We start from the raw sequence: 19922 nt of genomic DNA, 5'->3' as shown, positions 1-19922 counted from the left end.
TAATTTTTAAACTGCTAAGATGGCGACATGAAGTTTGGGGCTATGAATTTCACTCTCCCACTCTTGTCCCCTCGTCTTAGAAACTGTGCCTAAAGACATCAAACGACAGTGGTCATTTTCTTCTTGGTCTCTTCCTTTACAGCCAGCTGCCAACAAAAACGACCACACCTAATGTCACTTCACTAACCCGTTAAAACGAACCTGCCGAAGATAACGAGGGCACCTTTGATGAACATAGGTCCTCCTATTGAAAGGTTGACCAGCCTTTCTGAGGCACTTCATCGCTGTTTACAACCTTTATATCGCGTGTGCGCTGCTCCATCTGTCAGCCCTCTTTTTGATTCAGCATGTAATTTTGCATGTATGTATTTAACCCTGAAAAGCCCAATGTATTATTTTTAATACTGAATTGGCTGCCTAAAAACTTATGCACTGGAAACTTAGTGTGGAGCCAAAACTAGTGTTTTTGATAAGCTGCAGGGAGTTTTCAGTTTGGACAGTCTAGCAAATCAATTACTAATCAAGTAATTGTAATAGTGAATAATTTTTGCTGTAAATTGTTTCATGGTTTCTTTTGTACCAATTTATCATCCGTGTCCAGAAATGAATGTGATCAAGTTGTTTTGATTTTCTGTAATGTGGGATGGTGCTCAGGTCTTCTTGGAGTTCATCTTTTCTACCTCACCTTTAGTTGCAGGTTCAGTGAGATGTCATGTGTTTTTCACTTGGTTTCTGTCTCTTTGCACTGGTTTCCTACAATGCATACGTACCAACTTGGCGAGCTTACTGTTTTAGAATGAACTGGTATATAGAGTTCTTTCATGCTTGCATGGGCAGTAACATTTACGTTAATGGTCCCAAGAGGCTGTTTATAGAATAACAGCTAAACTATTTGATGGCTATCTCTCCATGAAGGCTTTTTCAAGGGACAGAATAGCTTAGAATTTTATTATTATAGAGGGCTATGTTATTGTGAAATAGTAATGGGGTTCTTCCTTTTGGAATTTTTTCTTTAGAGGTAGCCCGAGCCAGTCATGGCGAAGTCATCGCAGAGTATTTGATGCCCTGCTCTTTGGATGCAGGTAATGCTTTCTTTCTGCCCTTGAATGTCCCAATTTCATAATATACTAGTCACTCGATCAACTGTGTTTTGTGCCATTACAGGCACTGGGCTACCCGAGGAAATGGTGCCAGAGAGGGCAAATGATGCAGGTATGTTTAAGTGTTCTGTTATTGGCTGCTACTTGGATAGCTATATCTAGTTGAGCTGTAGTCCACTATACTTGGAGGTGGTGAACAGTATTTCTTTTTGCTTTGTATTTCCTAGACAAAAAGTTACATTGCTCACTCGCATATCTATTTTCAATGCAGGCATTGATGCCTTTGATGTGCCCGACGTTGATGCTTTTGACATGCCCTGTAGAGAGCAGGATCTGGCTGCATCTTCTGGTGAGTATTGGCTGCATTCTTCAGTGTTGCAAGGAAGGATGACATAATTAGTACTATCTTTGTTTTTGACAAATTTGGATGACTCTCATTATTTGTGCAGGCATCGATGTCGCTGTGGAAAGTGGCCCCATCGCGGGACATTGTACTGCATCCAGTGGTGAGTGTTGAGCTTGCTTTTTTATGTTTTGGAAGTGGATGCTATTACTTGACACCACATCCTTGTTTAGTGCATGTACTTAGACAAAGCAGAATTGCAGTTATACTATTGCCTTTGTTCTATCCTATTGTTCTGGATCAACAATAACATTATGTGGGTGTAATTTAGCAACAAAACAGCAAACCCAAAGGCAAAAAATAGCATACGTGCAGTTTACAATGTCTAGGATGCGCAATAACTGCAACACATTGCACATCCTAGATGTTGGGCGAGTCTGATATGGGCCAATCTAAATGTACTGGGCCTGTCTAATCTAAATTTACAGCTTGACAAACTTAACAAAAGAAACCTGTTTTCAAAGGTTTTTGAAATGAAGGTTAAAGGCAATCAAGATTGACGAAATCTCGTCTAGTCTGAAAGCAACCGGATAATAGGAATAAAAACATAATGCTGACCAAAATGGGGTTGTCTAAAAATTCTTATGCATTTCAGCTTCCACACGGAAGCCTTGTTCATTGAGCTGAGAGGCACAAAAACTTCAGCTTAAATCCACATAAAAAATCGTTTCAGGCATCTTGCGCATGTTGGCGGGAGATTTCCATCATTTCGATTAAGCGTGTATGCGGTTGTTTGCATTGTCAGGGATTCCAGATACTATCGCTTCGTCCAGTTCTTGGGCGATGACTGAAGCTTGGCTCCAGTTGAAATCGTGTTACGTGGATTCTGCGTCTTCAGCAAGTGCACTGGAAGGGACTTTTTTTTTCACATCATTCATGTGCTTCTTTAGGCACTGCTAAAAATTTCCACTTTCACTAGTGTAGACATAATTGCAGACTGCACACAGTATCTTATATATTGACAACCCTATTTTGGTTGTTCTGTTTTATTCCTATTATAAAGGTTAAAGTGCTTCTTAGTGCTTTTTGTGGCAAAGAATGGAATTATACTACTTGACCAGGTGATGCAACAGGTGGCACTTATGTAAAGCCTATCAATGAATAAAAATAAGGCCATCAATTAAACTTCGGCACTTCTGCACTTACTTTTTGCCATTCTGCCTCCACACCTCCAGCTTTTTGCCTCTTTTGTCATCTTGTGACATTGTGCGGCTTTCATTTCATTGCTTCTTTGATCAGAAGTGTGCAATTTATAGACGACTCTCTGCCGCTACTTCTGTTACAGTTGCATGTATACTTAAAAGGGTAAGTGACACAAAATTTGTGTGTCATAGCCACTGACTTTGTAATCAGTGGGTGTGGCGCAGTTCCTTAAACGTGCAATTGCTAAATAACATATTTTAATTTGATGAATTAAAAGAACGCATGAAATGTTTTGCTGAAGGGTTCGCTTACAAGGGACCTTTGTATGTCATGAACATTGGATGTGATCACAAGGTATCACTGATGCAGTAGTAACAGCTGAATTGTGATCATCCTTGTAAAAACCTTCAAACAAGATAATAGGAGAGAAAGCTGCAAAAGATAAAAGGCCCTGTGCATTTTGGCAGAATCAACAATAGGGGACCAAGCTCATCATTCCTTGTTTAAAGCCGGGAAGCGCAGAGTGAAAGAGGGCAGTGGTTTATTCGGCACTTAGGCTTTCTGAAAACATTGGTCATTGTGTAGCTTGCAACCAGTGGACTTGACTGATGAATATGTGAACCACCGTCTCTTAATTTCATGACATGCAAAGATGCTTTGTAAGCAGACCTTCTTTGACAAGAAACTGCCCTCCATTTGGTGCACATTTTGAAATAGTCATCTTTAAAAAAAGGTATAAAGGGTGATCTTTAGCTTATTCAAGAAATTAGGCCATGCATAATTTTTTTGCATGAGTCGACAGCTGTCTAATAAACCAGCCATGGTTGCTTAGTGGCCATACTGTCATGCTGCTAAGCACAACGTCAGGCGATCAAATCCTAGCTACGGCAGCCACATTTTGATTGGGGTGAAATGCAAGAGCACCCATGTACTTTGATTTAGGTGCACATTAAGGTACCCCGGATGGTCCAGATTAATGCAGACTCTGTCAGTATGGCGTGCCTCGTAATCAGATGGTGGTCTTGGCACGTAAAACCTTACAATTAAAAAAAATTTATCTATCTGATAAAGCAAGAAAAATTGGATTCACAGTTGTTTTAGTACTCTTTTACGTGATCCGCAGCAGAAGTGTCGCATGCTAATAGAGCTTGCGAGGGCCACATTATTTCATCAGAAATACTTTTAGCCACACAAACTAAATGTGGCAGCTGCTCTGAAAAATTAGCTGCAATGAAGTATAAAACATGCATCATCTTCTCAGTGCCTTGTGCAAACTACAACAACATTGTCAACTAAGCTTGGGATAATCCCATTATGTTCTGTGCGATTTTAATGCTTGCATCAAAGCAGTCACACCTTAGCAGAGTTCTCTCAGCGACTTTGAGGATGCTGGGATGTTGAAAAGCTAGTTAATGCATATAGTTGGATTCAAATGAAGCACGATATGCGTACAAGCCCATAAACAAGAGGGGAAATACATGAAATTTGCCGACTAATGGAGTTCAGCATAATACCACAATTGGGTTATGCTTTTACACTGAAACCTCATTAAACCATAGTTGGTCGGAGCGTGGAAAAAGTATGTACTAAACGGTAGTACTGCTTAACGAAAATAGTATGACATTGTCCACTTAGCTGTCAAAAACGGAACTCAGAAAGGGTGTGATGAAAGGACAAAAACATGCAGTATTTATTCACTTCGCACGACAAAAGTCTGCTATTTTCATTTTCGTTTGATGACCTGGCCTAGCAGTGACGACAGCAGCCTCAAACTTGCTGAAGCTGCGAGTCACGTTTTGAGCCAGCCCCCTTTTCTCGGCAAACACTCGCGTGGCAGATTCCTTGTTGGCGCTGCATATTCTCCATGCACGGGTGCTGTTCTTGTCAGTACGATTGCATTCATGATGCTGACATAACGTGCAGATTCTGCTACTGTCAGGTCTGAATCGCTCACGCTGTCGTCCTCATCACTGTCGTTAGGTGACACTTAGGCAACGATGGCGAAAAACTGAACCTTGTAGCCGTCATTTTTTTCACAACTTCTTTGCATTCCAAATGCCACTCACCGTAGTCAACAGTAGATGCCTGTCGCGTGCCAGCACCAACTTCGTGCCACGTTTCATGGCACGATGTCCAATTTTTCTTCTATGCTGGTATTTTTTATCTGAGCTTCGGCATGACGCGAGTCCTCGCTTGCACGACGCCGAAATTATGTTGATGTGGCTTCACGCGCAAATACTTAAGGCACTTGGAGACTGTTCTGACCTCTGAGACTTGTTGTTCTAACGGGCCGTCCAATGAGGACGACGCACCGCTGTGATTGCGCGACAAAATTGGAAACACTACGCACTAACCGATACGTACGCAATAAGCTTGTGCTGTTCATGCAGATACAAAACGCAATGTGTTTAATGGCCGCTGAGTCAGGGATTTGATTTTACTACTTTTAAAATGAAACTACTGTTTAGGCAGGTACAGTTCAACGAGGCTTTACTGTAATTGCATTTTTTCACAATGTAAGTGTATGCAATTTGATATGAGTGGGTTCAACTGTATTTGGTTCTAAGGGCATAATGCTCCCACACAGTGTCCTTTAGCATTGCACTTGAGCTCAAGAAGCACAATGGCGACTATTTATTTTGATGTAATGCTACCAATTTCGCAGAGAAACAACAGCCTGCACTTGCAGCGCCCCCAGACTTCACGAGCTCAAGCCAGGCACCAAAAACACCCCCACACTTCGCAAGCGCAAGCCAGGCACCATCAGGCTTGTTTGAAGAAGTCAATGGCCAGGTGACACTGCTTACGATTTATTGTGATTGTAATTATAGTGCGGACAGTCAAACTTTTTTTCCCAAGGATTAACTGCATGTTGTAAATATTGTCCAGTATTTGCTGTTTCGCTTATTTGGTGTGGTTTAATGATATTTCATAAGTTGTGGGAGTTCTGTGTTGTATACACACCAGTGAAAATTCAGTAAACCTCAAAGTGGGAAAATCCAAAGCATGGTCTTTATGTATTTGCTTACACATGGGCATAGTGCACAGTAGTACTGTGAACTTGTGTTATGTGATCAGAGTTTGGTCAAATAATATTGTAGGGGCACATTCTTTTTTATGTACACTAGACATTTAAAGATAGCCGCTGCATTGAATGACACTGCCGTTTCAATCTGCCCATTATGATGTCATATTTCTGCTGATAATAATTTCTAGGATTAATTTAGCAGCAGAAAAACAGCAGACTGCTACAATTTCGCTTCGCTTTAGTATTAATTATCAAGGAACTGCAGAAGTTAAATCTTAAGGTGCTACATATGGCATACATATGGCACAGGGAGTGATATCGCCCTTTTAAAGCAAAAATTCTGTTTTTGATGGGTGTATGATGAGGATTGGTGTCAGTATACCTCCTCCTGAGCCTAAGAAGAAACGGGGTTTACTGAGAAGCCCTTCTCATCATATCATGAGAAGCCAACAAGGACTCCAAGGAAAACAAGGGAAATTACTTGTACTTACTAATTGAATTAAAGAAATGATAAATTAATGGCAATGAAAGTGGATGAAAAAACAACTTACCACAGCTGGGGAGCGTTCCCACATCGTTGCATTATGCATGCAATGCTCTAACCAATTGAGCTACTACGGCGCACGGCATAGTAGGCCAGCGCCACCACTCACAAACATTGGCAGCGGATGTGGAGCATCCTTTCTGCTGCAGGCGTCACGAGTACATGATCTTTCTGGGTGAAAGCAACTGTTCAATAAACCCGCACATGCTATATGAAGGCATCAATGTTGCCGGATTTGAGACCGTCATTATGTAAGAACGAGAAGAAAGGGGGTTAACTGAGGGGGCCAATATTTATTAATCATATCATGAGAAGCCAACAAACAGAAAACATAGGGGAAATTACTTGCACTTACTAATTGAATTAAAGAAATGATAAATGAAAAAAACTAATTGTCACAGGCTGGGAACGATCCCACGTCTTTGCATTCTTCCTGAGGCTGTTGCTTAAAATGGTGTGTGCAGGTTTATTTTGCTGATGACTGTTTTACATTACTAGGCAGCGAAATTTTTTTCTCGTCTTGTGGGATATATACTTGACTCCTCCTTTATAGATAGTTATATTTTACCAAAAAAAAATAATTGTTACTTTTCATCACTATCTTTATGCAGGTAAAAGTTGGTGAAAACACCTTCATGCCATTAGACAAATGGCTGTTTGTGATGAAGAATGTGTCCGACGCCAAGTGCACTTTGGAACTGGCCAAACACTTTTGGCTACCTTCTGAGGCTGCCACGCGCAGCCTTACAGGCCAGGCGTGCCGCAGCATGGCCACGAACTTGACAAAGCTGCCGGCCACCCCAGAGAAGGTGGAGATGGTAAAGAGTAAGTATATACTACAGCAGACATTTCTTCACACTATTACACATATTGCCCTGCAGTGGCTATGGTGTTATGCTGCTGACCATGAAGGCTACAAGCTTGACTCCCACTCGCTTCCAATATGGGAAGAATTCAAGAACATTGGGTTCTTTAGGAATTCCTGAAGAACCCAATGTGGTCATAAAAATCGGGAACCCTCCACTACAGCATTTCTTGTAGCTCAGCTATTTTTGCTATGTTAATTCTCATCAGTTAACCAATTGGTCTACCCAAATAAGTCTGTAGAACCAAAATGTATACTCTTGACTCCAGTGATAGAAAACTCACCTTAGTGGAACTACTGTATAAACTTAAATAGGGTTGCAACATTGGCTGGCTGCCCATTGGAATGATAATTATATAGTGTATTTCCGTTAACTAGTCCGGTTAATTCGATCCTGTTCTGAAAGCTTCAGCTGGCACTCATACATTTCCATTGGCTCAAATGCATTATTTCTATCTGAAGTTGGCCTTCGCTAGATAATGCAAACTTAGGTAATCATAATCATGCATGCTGTGACCCCCCGAAGAGTTCTTCAATAGCTGCTGTGTTTGTCTTGGGTGTTACTTAAGGCACAGTGAATGCATTGAACATATATCTTCCTCCAAATACCCCATTTATGGCTTGCCTGTGGACATTTTAAGAAGTGAAAACAGTTTACAAATAATTATACATTATTTGCTTGGATTTAATGCGCACAATTTTTTTATAGTAACGTTAGTCTAAAAATTTCCTCCGCAGTACAGTCTAATGAAAAAGACGAGAAAAGAGTGCCGTGCACGCCTAGCGAAGCTATGTGGGCTGCATGCAGTGCGTGGCCAAAGATGAGTTGGAGACTAGTGGTATAGACTATAAAAGCAAGCTACTATAGTTCAAATTGCCTAGCATTACACAGGATATGATAGCTGCACTTTTCTTTGGCAACCTTTTGTGCGCAGGTAAACATGTGCAAAAGAAGCAGCATACCGTATTTACTCGCGCAATAATGATCGCACCCCTGAATTTTTTCGTCAAAATTCGTTTGTTTTAAAAATTTCCCGTGTAATGATCGCACCCCGAACTTGCCGCAGCGATATGTCGTGTGCCAAGTGTAGCTAATGTTGATCGCATTTACCATCTGTCGAATGCTCTGCGAACGACTCTTCAAGACAAACCAAGCGGTCTGCACGCACCAAACCTCATTTCATTACTTTCATCACTTTCTGCACTTCCACAACTAAAAAAAAGCTGCAACCAAACTTGCCTTTATTATGTGTAGGCTTTATAATGGTTGTGGTCAACAACAACAAAAAAGGCGCCTTTCAATTCTTCTCATTTGCATTCATGGGCATGCAACAAATCGTGAGTGGCAACAATAGTAGCCACGTTTACTGTGATACGTTAAAAGTGTACCCTGTTCATACGCCGACGCTTGTAACACAGCTAAGATATTCACCCACCCTTAGCAGAAACGTGCCGTATTAGGATAGTAGTGAAGACAGATGCCGCAGCTTCTGCAGGATGCCGGCCATGTGTTTTTATGTCACTGGCAACTAAGCGCGCCCATCTGCTTCTCTCCCCCCAAAGTGGACATGGCTATGTTATTGCCGCAAACTTGCCAATATTAACAATATATATATATATATATATATATATATATATATATATATATATATACATATATATATATATATATATATATTATTCATTAATACAGGAGAAACTGTTTCGATGCACGTAATGCACTAACGAGAAGAAAAAAATAGCGCGTTCAGCGCATTCGGCTTGCTCCGCCGGCCGCCATTTTTGTTTTGGTGTCCCGCAGCAAATGCGGGAGGAAAAAAAATTTTTTCTACTCGCGAAAAATTTCACCCGCTTAATGATCACAGCCCTGACTTTGCATCAATTTTTCTGACAAGAAAAGTGCGATCATTATAGGCGAGTAAATACGGCATATATGCAGCCTATCCTTCACTGAAATGTCCTCAATCCATGTCCTTCACATAAATGAAACTTCATTGAACCCTATCACTTTTTCTTTCCCCTCATGTTGTTTAAGTGGTTACCACTGAGCATCATTTCTGCAATATTTTTCAGACTGCCTGGCAAAGTTCATCGATCTCCACCCTGCGCCACAGCCACCTAGGGAGCATCGCGTCGCTGCTGTAAGGAAGTACCTGCGAACTTTCTTTACGGAAGCAGCCCGGCAGGGCAAGAGAGTTCGCAAAGCTCCTAAGCATGATTGATCATGTCCAATAAAAATGGATTATATATAAGCAACGGTGTTACACCACTTATTGCAAGCATGGTGTTATAGTGCCTGTTAGGCCTATTATACATGTTTGACCTAACTTGCAAGTTTTTTTTCTCCATGGGCAAGCTGCTTTTCATGTTTCTTGGCTCTGAAATCATACATGGCAAACATCAACATTATAGGTCAGTTCGATTCACCTCAACCACTGAACCAGTTTACAGCAGGGCGCAAGTATATAGTTCAGAAATTATGCAGCTCATATTTAGTGGTGCAAGCCCAACGCTCAAATGCGACACTGTCCAGACGCGAGCAGGCATAATGTTTTCTCTGCCTTAAGTGTGCCGTTCGCGTCAGTTTAAGAGATGATTTGCCAGATCCTTGCCACCGCCCACCATCTACCCTCCACACCCACCATTCACCCATCATGCCCGCTGCCCACCATTCACCCATCATGCCCGCTGCCCACCATCCACCCAGCATGCCCGCTGCCCACCATCCACCCAGCATGCCCGCTGCCCACCATCCACCCAGCATGCCCGCTGTCCACCATCCACCCATCATGCCCACTGCCCACCATCCACCCAGCATGCTGCCCACTACATTAATCCACTATTATGATGGATGCTGGATTCCGCTATGCCCATCATGTGTGTTTTTCCAATAGGGCTGCCACTTGAATAGTACGTAGCGCCACTGCGGTTGATGTACGGCATCATGTCAACACTGGCGTCAGCCAGTACGTGATCGGGCAGATGGCCAATATGACTGGTATGCTACTTGAACACAAAAAAGCTGCCGTCGTTGAGAACGTCACGTAGAAGCGACGATAATGCGTAACGAGAGGCCCGATTTTCGTTAGTCACAAGTAACGCGCGACGTCTTCCTTTGCTAGAGATGGAGGAAAGGAAAGCTGCTAAGCTTATCGCATTTATGTATGTATGTATGTATGTATGTATGCATGTGTGTATGTGTGTGTGTATGTACGTATGTATGTATGTATGTTTGTATGTACGTGAAAATAGAAAGAAAAATAAAACTGGGGCCCTACCCCCCCACGAGCCCTTGCTGCTTCTAATTATGGTCATAATTATAGAAGCGATTAGGCACTGTACCCACGGAAATCCTGGGGGAAATCAACCGCACTAATTATTGAAATCGCAAATAATTGGAAATTATGAACCAAAGTGGAGGAAAGCGTTTGCCAGCGGTGGGTCGGCAGGCACCTCCCGCGTTATCCTGAAACTGCGAGTATCGTTTGGCGCATGATGCATCGTTAAAATAACTGAATATATTACTCTGTCTCAGATATGCAATTTCTTTTATTTTTTCTGGGTGTGCATCTCTAACGCACTCGAAAGTACCGGTGCTGCAATATAAGCTGTATACGACACCACTGCACCTATGCGGGTGGTAATCTCCACCTATGACTAGACGTGAAGGAAAATATCTCGGAAAGATGTGACTTTCAAGAAACGAATTCGCATCATTCACGACTTCGTGAATGATTTAAATGTGTACACTTGTCGCAATCTGAAGCAAAGAAGTTGAATATAACGGATGTAAAAAAATGAAGTCACAAAAATAGACTAAGCGAAAAATGATACTGCTGTTATTGTAGTTCACATGGTGCTACTTGGTATCTGATAAATACACTCACACATTAATCCCGTGCTTACCTATGAAGACTATGATGTGTTGAATGTGCGAATATGTAGCATGCGATCATTGTAGATACACGTATTGATTTAAATGTGGCAAATCATCGTCTTGCACAAGGTTTACATACTGTCGTTGGCCTATGTGCGTACTTGCTATATTTTGAGATGTGCTGCTTCTTCAGAAGGTATAAACATTTTACGTTAGGATATTGCCCCCTTTAAGCAATACTTCCAATTGCCTTACTAGAAGGTACATGTTATAGGGATACCTTTAGGGAATGAAAAAGACAAGCAACCTATACGTATGCTGTTCATCGTCTCTTAAAACCACGTATCTTGCGCCAAATATACGACCACAAAGAAAATGCACACACACGGGGTACAGCAGCTGTCACCTGTATCCGTGAATTGGGGGAGACACACCATTCCTTAGCGACTTACCACCTCTTTTGCGTACATGCTGTCACTAGCCTCTCATTGCGGGCTGACCCCAGATATACAGTCTGTTTCAGCGAACATTTTCACATTTTTTGAAAGGTTGCCTTTGGCAGATAGCTCAATTCTAGTTTATGAGGCGGTCTATATGAGAAGCCAAACACAACTTGCACAACGAGTGATTACGAAGAATTCACTAATTAAATTTTTACCTAAGTATCTTATGACCCACATTGCAATTTACAAATTCTAGCAGTGGACTTCGCAAGGTCCATACAGTTGAACGAATTCTCAGGACGACAATAGTTTCGAAATACATATTCTCGAACTTTGTGGAGAAAAGCATTGGCGTTGCAGTTACTTCTGCGCTTCAGTGCATAAAACAACGTTTTTTTTAAACAAATTAACTGGAATACCAATGCATTTCTCTACAAAGTCGCCGAATTTACATCTAGAAACTTGTGTCATCTTGAAGATGTTTTCCAAGTGGATTCGCCTTGAGCCACAGTATTTATTATGATCCAATATCCAACATGATGCAGATCCGAATCGTATATGAGTCATAACGTTATTATATAGAAACTTAATTAGTGAATCATTGTTGGTTAGTCGATTTTGTAAGTCCATTTTGCAAGTATTTTCCTCCGCTTGGAGCAGACCAGCTCATGAACTATAATCGTGATATCTGCCACAGGCAACTTGAAAAGATTTTTGAAAGCGTTCATTGAAACGCCCTTTATATAAGTGAAAAAGGATTCTAACAGATCATCCGTAGCCTGATGCTCTAACGTTTAGCCTACGGGAATAAATGTGAGCAGGTTGAATGAGTATCCAAAAAAAATTTCCTTGCGCAATCCAGTGCGTTGAGGTGCATGGCGTGTTTTATTGGAGTATTCATTTTTATGTACTTACCATGCGATTTTTCGCGGCCGCCGATAAATACAAGTATAAAAGCAGATTTTTCACAATATACCACGACATCCGATAAACATGCACATAAGCTGCCCGCTTTCCGTTTGGTTAGGCTTTCAACGTCAAGTGGCGAAATGTGTCCAGTCGCGTTTTGCTCCAATCGCACAGACTAGCGCACAGCAACACCTGTATTCTAACACTACCGATTAGACCCATTTGTTTGCTGGAACCACTTGTAACATAGCTGTGAAGACCCTGCCATCTTTTGCCAGCTTTTCCCCGCACATAGTAGCCGTGGCAGCACATGTCGGTGCGGGGTATTTCGGCGAGGCTCGACGCCCATGACAACACGCAAACCTGGATGCGCTTTTTAATTGTGAGAACGGCAGCAGAGAAACTCCTGCGAAACGCTGATCGTAATGAAGCTAGGAGGACCCGCAAACGGCGGCAAGAGCGCTCGCTTCGGTCACGTGCGGGGACAACGTGCTCCTGCGTGTGTCATGCACGCTGCCACTCGACGCCTCGGAAGGCCAGGCATCATCACTAACATCATCATCATCAGCCTATTTATCTCCACTACAGTACGAAGGCGTCTCCCTGTCATCTCCAATTACCCCTCTCCTACGCCAACCGATTCCAACTAGCACCCCCAAATTCCCTAATTTCGTCGCACCCCCTATCCTTCTGCCGTCCTCTTCTGCGGCTCCCTTCTCTTGGTACCCATTCTGTCACCCTAATGGCCCAACAGTTGTCTAATCTGCGCATTACATGACCTGACCAACACCGTTTTTTTTCTCTTTATGTCTATTAGAATATCGTCTTTGCCCGCTTGCTCTCTGATCAAACCGCTCTCTTTCTGTCTCTTATAGTTATGCCTAGCATTTTCGTTCCATCGCTCTCTGAGCGGTCCTTAACTTGTTCCCAAGCTCCTTCGTCAGACTCCAAGTCTATGCGCCATATGTCAGCACCGGTAAAATGCACTGATTGTATACTTTCCTTTTCAGTGATAACGGTAAGCCCCAGTTAGGACCTCACGATGTCTGCCGTATGCGATCCGACCCATGTTTATTCTTCGGTGAATGTCCTCATGGTCAGGCTTTCCTGTAGTTAGTTGACTTAAGTAAACATACGCCTTCACAGACTCCAGAGGCTGACTTGCGATCTTGAACTCTTGTTCCCTTGCCGGGTTCTTCTTCTTCTACTTCTTCTTCTTTGCTTCTCCTTTTTTGCCCCGCTATTTGTCAATATCTTTGTCTTCTGCATATTAATCTTCAGCCCCACTCTTACGCTCTGCCTGTTAAGGTCTTGGTTCATTTGTTCTGACTCGTCCACAGTGTTGCTGAATAGAACAATGTCATCGGCAAACCGAAGGTGGCTGAGGTATTCGTCTTCGATCCATACGCATAAGCCTACCCAGTTTAGTAGGTTGAATAGTTCTTCCAAGCACACAGTGAATAGCATTGTATAGATTGTGTCTCCTGGTCTGACCCTTTTCTTTATAGGTATCTTCCTACTTTTCTTGTGTAGAATTAAGGTTGCTCTGGAAGGTCTGTATATATTTTCCAGGGTATTTACGTAAGTGGTCCGTACATCTTGATTGCGCAATGCCACTATGACTGCTAGTATCTCTACTGAATGAAATGTTTTTTCTTAGTATATGAAAGCAATATAGAGAGGCTCGTTGTACTCTGCAGATTTCATGTAAACCAGATTAATGACATGGATGTGATCTATTGTAGAGTATCCCTTCCTGAAGCCAGCCCTTGGTTGACTTATGTCCAGTGTTGCCCTTATTCTATTGCACATTATTTAGGTAAATATTTTAAATAATACTAGGAGCAAGCAAATGGGCCTATAATTTTCCATTTCTTCAACGTCGTCTTTTTTGTGGATTAGTATAATATTTGCATTCTTCCAGTTTCCTAGGACCCTTGCAGTCGATAGACACGTAGTATCGAGAGCGGCCGGTTTTCCTAGCATTATGTCTCCTCCATATTTGAATAAATCGACTGTCATTCCATCCTTTCCTGCAACTTTTCCCCCATTTAATGCTTTTCAATGCCCTTCTGACCTCATCTCTAATGATAGGAGGAGTTTCAGTATATTGTTCATTAATGTTTCGAATAGAGTACTCCTGAGTCCTCTGCACACTGTACAGGTCAGTATGGAATTCTTCCGCTGCTTTTATTATGCCTTCGATGTTGCTGATGATATTAGCCTGCTTATTTTTCAGTGCATACATCTTGGTTTGCCTTATACCAAGTTTTTTCGTCAGTGATATAAGGCTGCGTCTTTTTTTTACGACTTCTTCGCTCTTTCTCATGTTAAAATTTCTCGCATCACATATTTTCGCTTTGTTGATTAGTTTTTACAGTTCTACGAATTCTATCTTATCTCTTGAGTTGGAGACTTTCATTTGTTGCTGTTTCTTCACTAGGTCCTTTCTTACTTGGGAGAGCTTGCGTACTTGAGGCCTTTGTGCCTTGCCTCCCACTTCATTTGCTGTCTTTGAAGCCAGCCGCGTTACGATTCCATTCGGTACCTCTGTGTCATCATAATCATCATAATCATCATCATCTCTTTGTTCTAAGGCTGCATATTTGTATGCAAGTACCAGCCTAAATTTGTCTGCTTTTACGCTTACTGCTTCTAAGTTGACCGGTTTTTTCTTGGCAAATTTTGTTATTTCTGTGTTCAAATTGAGGTGAATCCTAGCCCTCACTAACTTATCATCACTGCACTTTATCATACCTATAACTTCTACATCCTGCACTATGCTGGGATTGGCGAAAAGCGTGCAATAAATTTTATTTCTTGTTTTACCATTACGGCTTTTTGAGATCCACTTTCTGTTGTTAAGTTTCAACAAAAAGCTATTCATTATTTTCAGCTCATTCCAATCTGCGAATTTTACCAGCATGTCTCCTCTAGCGTTCGTAGAATCGACACCGTAGTTGCCAATAACCTGTTCACCTGCCTGCTTTTACCCCACTTTTGCATTGAAGTCACCCATTACTACTGTATACCTAGTTTTCACTTTTGTCATCGCTAATTCAACATCTTCATAAAACTGATCTACATTCCCATTGTCGTGACTGGATGTGGAAGAGTAGGCTTGTGCTACCTTAACTCTATACCTCTTATTAGGTTGGTTACGACTACTGCTAGCCTCTCGGTAATGCTATAGAATTCGTCAATGTTGCCCGCTATGTCCTTATGGATTAGGAATCCTACCCGGTATGGCTTCTTATCAGGGAGACCTCAATAGCAAAGGACATGACCGTTATTTAGCAATGTCTAAACCTCACCAATTCATCTAATCTCACTAAAGCCGATAATATCCTAAACAATGCTTGATAATTCCTCAGAGTCCTCCTAAGCTAGCCTCACTCCGGAGGGTTCGGGTGTTAAACGTTGCAAGGGTCAGTTTCAAGTGGCAGCCTGTCTGCATCCCGACATTCTTAGCACCCTCTGCTGCGTAACAGGTCTGACCACCGCCTAGGTCAGATACTCCGCAGCTGCTGACGACTGAGGGTTAATAGGTAACTGAGTGAGCCATGTGGGAGGGAGTGGCCGAATACTGCACCAGACGCTACGGAGTTGGAAATTGTATGCCTCATTTAACCTACAGTGACGCCTTCTTCGATCATTCATACATGGTTTGGGTGTTTCGCGTTTGTAATAAATTGATGGCGCTGGTGCCACCGCCGTCGCAATGCAATTCTCGGGAATGCAAACGAAAACAAGCAAAGAGTACCGATCGTTCTTACATGCTGGAAATCTGTGTGCTACTCTACAGCTAGGTGTTGTTGCTACTTGCTTTCCCTTATTCATTGCGTGAATACTGAAAACAAAAACCTTCCGGTCATTTTTCCCTGTACCTCTTGTACGGAAAGTTCACATATTCAAGAAAAGCCTGTTGTGGCAGCACTCCTCGTAAATTGCTGCTGATAAGGTTTTGAAGATTTGGAGTGTTATCGAGTGTGTAGTGCCGACATTTTTTCGCGCATTAGGTTCCCCGAATATCTTTTCATGATCTATGTAAGACTGATGCTATGTATAGTAGGCTTATGAAGAGGGAGCCCAGTTGAAAATGGCAACAGAGTTTGCCTTCAGTACAGAAATTTCTGTTGAACAACAGGATTTTTCTTTCGTAACTACAGATTCCTGATGGAGCGACATACTTTTCTAATGTACAACAGACATTTCTCGTTGTGACAACAGAAGTACAGACTGTCGTATGTCTGTTGTTACAACAGAAAGCTGAAGCTCTAGAACAGATTAATCCAGTATTACAGGAAAATTTGTCATCACAACAGGCAACCTGTTGTCCCAACAGAAATGTTCCTGAAGTAACCCGACAATCTTTTGTAGTGCAACAGGGATCTGTTGAAATAATACAGAAACCTATTGTGGCAACAGGCCTCCGATTGTCACAACAGAAGTGTTCCTGAAGTAATGCTACCAACTTCTGTTGTACTACAGAGAAATGGCGTTATACGTCAGAAACCTATCATTGCAACAGGCCCCCAATTGTCATAACAGAAGTTCAATTTCTCTTGTACGACATAAGTTCCTGACGGTTTTGTAATGGACAGACATTCCTGACTTACCGACAGAAATTCTGATCTCGCAACAGAAACATTCTGTCGCGAAGACCAAGGGTTCTGAAGTCGCAACAGAAACGTTCTGTAGCGACAACAAGAGTTTTCAAGTCGGAACAACAGCTTTCTATCGTGACAACGACTCTGACATTACGACAATGATTCTGACGTCGCAACAGAAACATTCCGTCACGACGGCCAAGAGTTCTCAAGTCGCAGCAGAAGCGCTTTGTGTCACGGCCCTTTAAAATTGTATGTCAATCTCGCATCGCTGGTGCACACTGTAGTTTCCACTTGCGCGTTATTCAAGCGTGCTTCTCTGAAGCCGGCAATGCTGATAACACCGACATGGGTATTAAAGTCGACGTGGCCAATTGTTATAACTCTGCCGGGACGATGCGGCACCAGCAACGCCCTACTGGCACCCTCAAAATCGGCCGCTGATCAAAATCATACCATCTGCGGGAATGGGTGCGTATCCGTTTTGTTTTATTTGGTAAGATGTGGCACACAGGCTTGTGGACTTACATGAGTGCGTTTACACTGACACATTAGTTGATTTCCCGAAGTTTCGTGAAAATGTGTCTCGCTCGGGTCTCATTAACCTGGTACAGCGCTGCCGCGAGAAGCCAGTATGCTGTCAGAATGAAGACTTATCCACGATTGTTTTTGTAGCTATTTTGCATTGAACACACGAATTATAGGGTGCTCAAAAGTTTAAAGAGCGAGAGACAAGTGTGAAAATTAGCAGTAACAACCCTAACAGTGTCCCTGGTAACCGTTGTCTATTTCTAAATTTCTTATTCAATGTGGATATCGTACAGCAAAGTAGATGTTCTCGCACTCCACGATGCACCTGTTGATGGTGAGTGTGATATATATATGGTAAGCGGGAGGGGAAAGTATGAACATATGAAGGCAGTGCGCCGTGCGGTGACGAAGAGGACAGCGACTCTGCAAATACCCGCAAGAGAGCCATTATCATCATTGACAACAATTTGGGAGCGTCGGCAGTGGCGCCTCAAAAAGCGTGGTGGGAGAGAGTGTGGCCCGTGGCCCCGTGGCGTGAGCAGTGCGCGATTTTCGGCGTTCGACGGCAAAGAGCTTCCTCGCTGGGCGTCCGGCCCATAGGAGCTATCGGCGCCCGCGTCACGACGCCGCAACCGAATCAACGCTGTCGCCCGCGGAGAGGCCACCTCGCCCAGTTCTTCCGCTGGGCAACTGGTCCAGGAGGGCTGGCGGTTCTGAACCGGGGCGATCGAACGTTCGGGTGAGCGGCCACAGAGCTACCCCGCCAGCTATGGACGCGACCCGGTGACTGCGGCCCTGGGCTCCCGAGCGCATACCCCGCCGGAGGGAAACCGGGCACGCGGAGGCTCCCTATATCGACTGTTGCGCACAGCCACGTGAGCCCCGCGAGGCCGTCCGACACGGCCATCCGACACAGCTGTCCGACCCGGCCGGCCGACACTCTCGTCCGACCCCGCTGGCCGATATCGGTTCCACGAGGTCTCCGACACGGTGACACGCGCTTCCGAGCTGAACTGTAGGCCGATTATAATTGACTGATACATGTAATAGCTGCATGTCGTCTGAGGTAATTTGGGGAACTGTCGCGTGTGTGTGCCGTTTTCTATATGTTATATGCGTCAATACATGTTTGATGTGTGTTTGTGCTTCTGCGTGCTGCTTCCGCCTCTTTCTGGAGTGATCCAGCACTCAATAACATCACAGTGACAACACTTTTGCTCTTCCAGAGATGTGGCAGTTGACGCGGAAGAGTGAAAGCTCATCTTGGCTTTTAAATTCAAACGTAAGCAACAACGTAGACAGCGATTGTTACTGTTAACACAGCCAAAATATACTGTGTATGACACGTGCAGCGTGGTGCAGTGGTAAGATGCTGGGCTCGGGATGCTCAGGTCCCACGTTCGAATCCCGGGCGGGAAGGGTTCTTCTACTTTCCGTTTTCTTTCCATGTACTAATAAATTTACATATCCCTAAAGAGGTCTCTGTCAATTTTTAATTAACTATTGATCAGGAACTACAGAACTTTTGACTACAAAACGTCGCACTACAGACAACAGAATTGCAGACGACAGAGCTACAGACAACAGAACGACAAAAACAACGTCCCAAAACACAACAGACTGAGAATTTCCTGTTGTGTTTTTCAAGTACAACTTTCAAAAGAGTACGATATCGAATCTATGTATTGACGGTAGCCCTGTTACGGCTCCATTTGCCATGGCGGGTTCATTCAATGATTACTTCTGTTCAGTGTTCACAAAAGATGACGGCAAACAGCCACACTTTACACTACCTCACGAATGCCCTGCTATAGGTGACGTACCAATAATTGAGGAAGGCGTTTTCTCGCTTCTTGTGAAAGTGGACAGAAAAAAATCCACTGGAATATACGGCACACCTAATACCTTCCTCATTAGGTAAGCCGAATGGTGCTCGAAATATTTAACCATAATAATTAAAGAATCCTTACGGAGATCGGAACTTGCAAATGATTGGAAGTAGGGAAGAATTTTCCCCGTTCCAAAATCCTAGAATCCATCACATAGTACGATATACCGGCCTATTTCCATTTTATGCACATGTGTGAAGACACTTGAACGTGTCATTTTCAAGCGTATGTCAGAGTTTCTTGTAAATAACAAACTGATCGATTCCAGACAGCATGGTTTTCGCAAGAACCTGTCAACGGTAACACAATTCCTCGAAACCGTTCGGGATTTTTCCGCATCATTAGATAAGCAAAGCCAGAAAGACATTATATTCTTAGATTTCGAGAAAGCCTTTGATCGCCTGTACCATTCTAAACTGCTTGTCGAAATGAAATCAATTTTCAAGAACACTTCATTAATATCCTGGATAGAAGCATATCTTTCATTGCGACAGCAGATTGTTTCCATCGACAGCATTAGTTCCAGTCCAGCCCCAGTTTTGTCAGGCATACCGCAGGGATCCATCCTGGGACCACTGTT

General features: G+C 43.0%; 1 protein-coding gene across 5 annotated transcripts in view; it reads right to left on the bottom strand.

Annotated features, from left to right (window-relative positions):
* The window catches only part of LOC139050526 (uncharacterized), a 265834-nt gene that overhangs the window by 130007 nt on the left and 115905 nt on the right, over positions 1-19922 (bottom strand). The window contains exon 1 of one of the 5 annotated variants that reach the window (XM_070527030.1): positions 10990-11089. The exons of 3 other annotated variants lie outside the window; for them this stretch is intronic. Coding sequence is in view for 1 of the 2 variants with exons in the window: in XM_070527032.1 (XP_070383133.1) it covers positions 11212-11214 (3 nt within the window). In the remaining variant the exon portion in view is untranslated. Of the gene's footprint in view, positions 1-10989; positions 11090-11113; positions 11215-19922 lie in introns of those variants that run through there. One more of the 5 variants, XM_070527032.1, reaches the window with a different exon arrangement.

This window comes from Dermacentor albipictus, chromosome 10 (genome assembly GCF_038994185.2).
Source record: "Dermacentor albipictus isolate Rhodes 1998 colony chromosome 10, USDA_Dalb.pri_finalv2, whole genome shotgun sequence".
Taxonomy (NCBI): Eukaryota; Metazoa; Arthropoda; class Arachnida; order Ixodida; family Ixodidae; genus Dermacentor; species Dermacentor albipictus.
The sequence above is the reverse complement of the archived record's forward strand: the minus strand, read 5'-3'. Positions and strand labels throughout refer to the sequence as shown.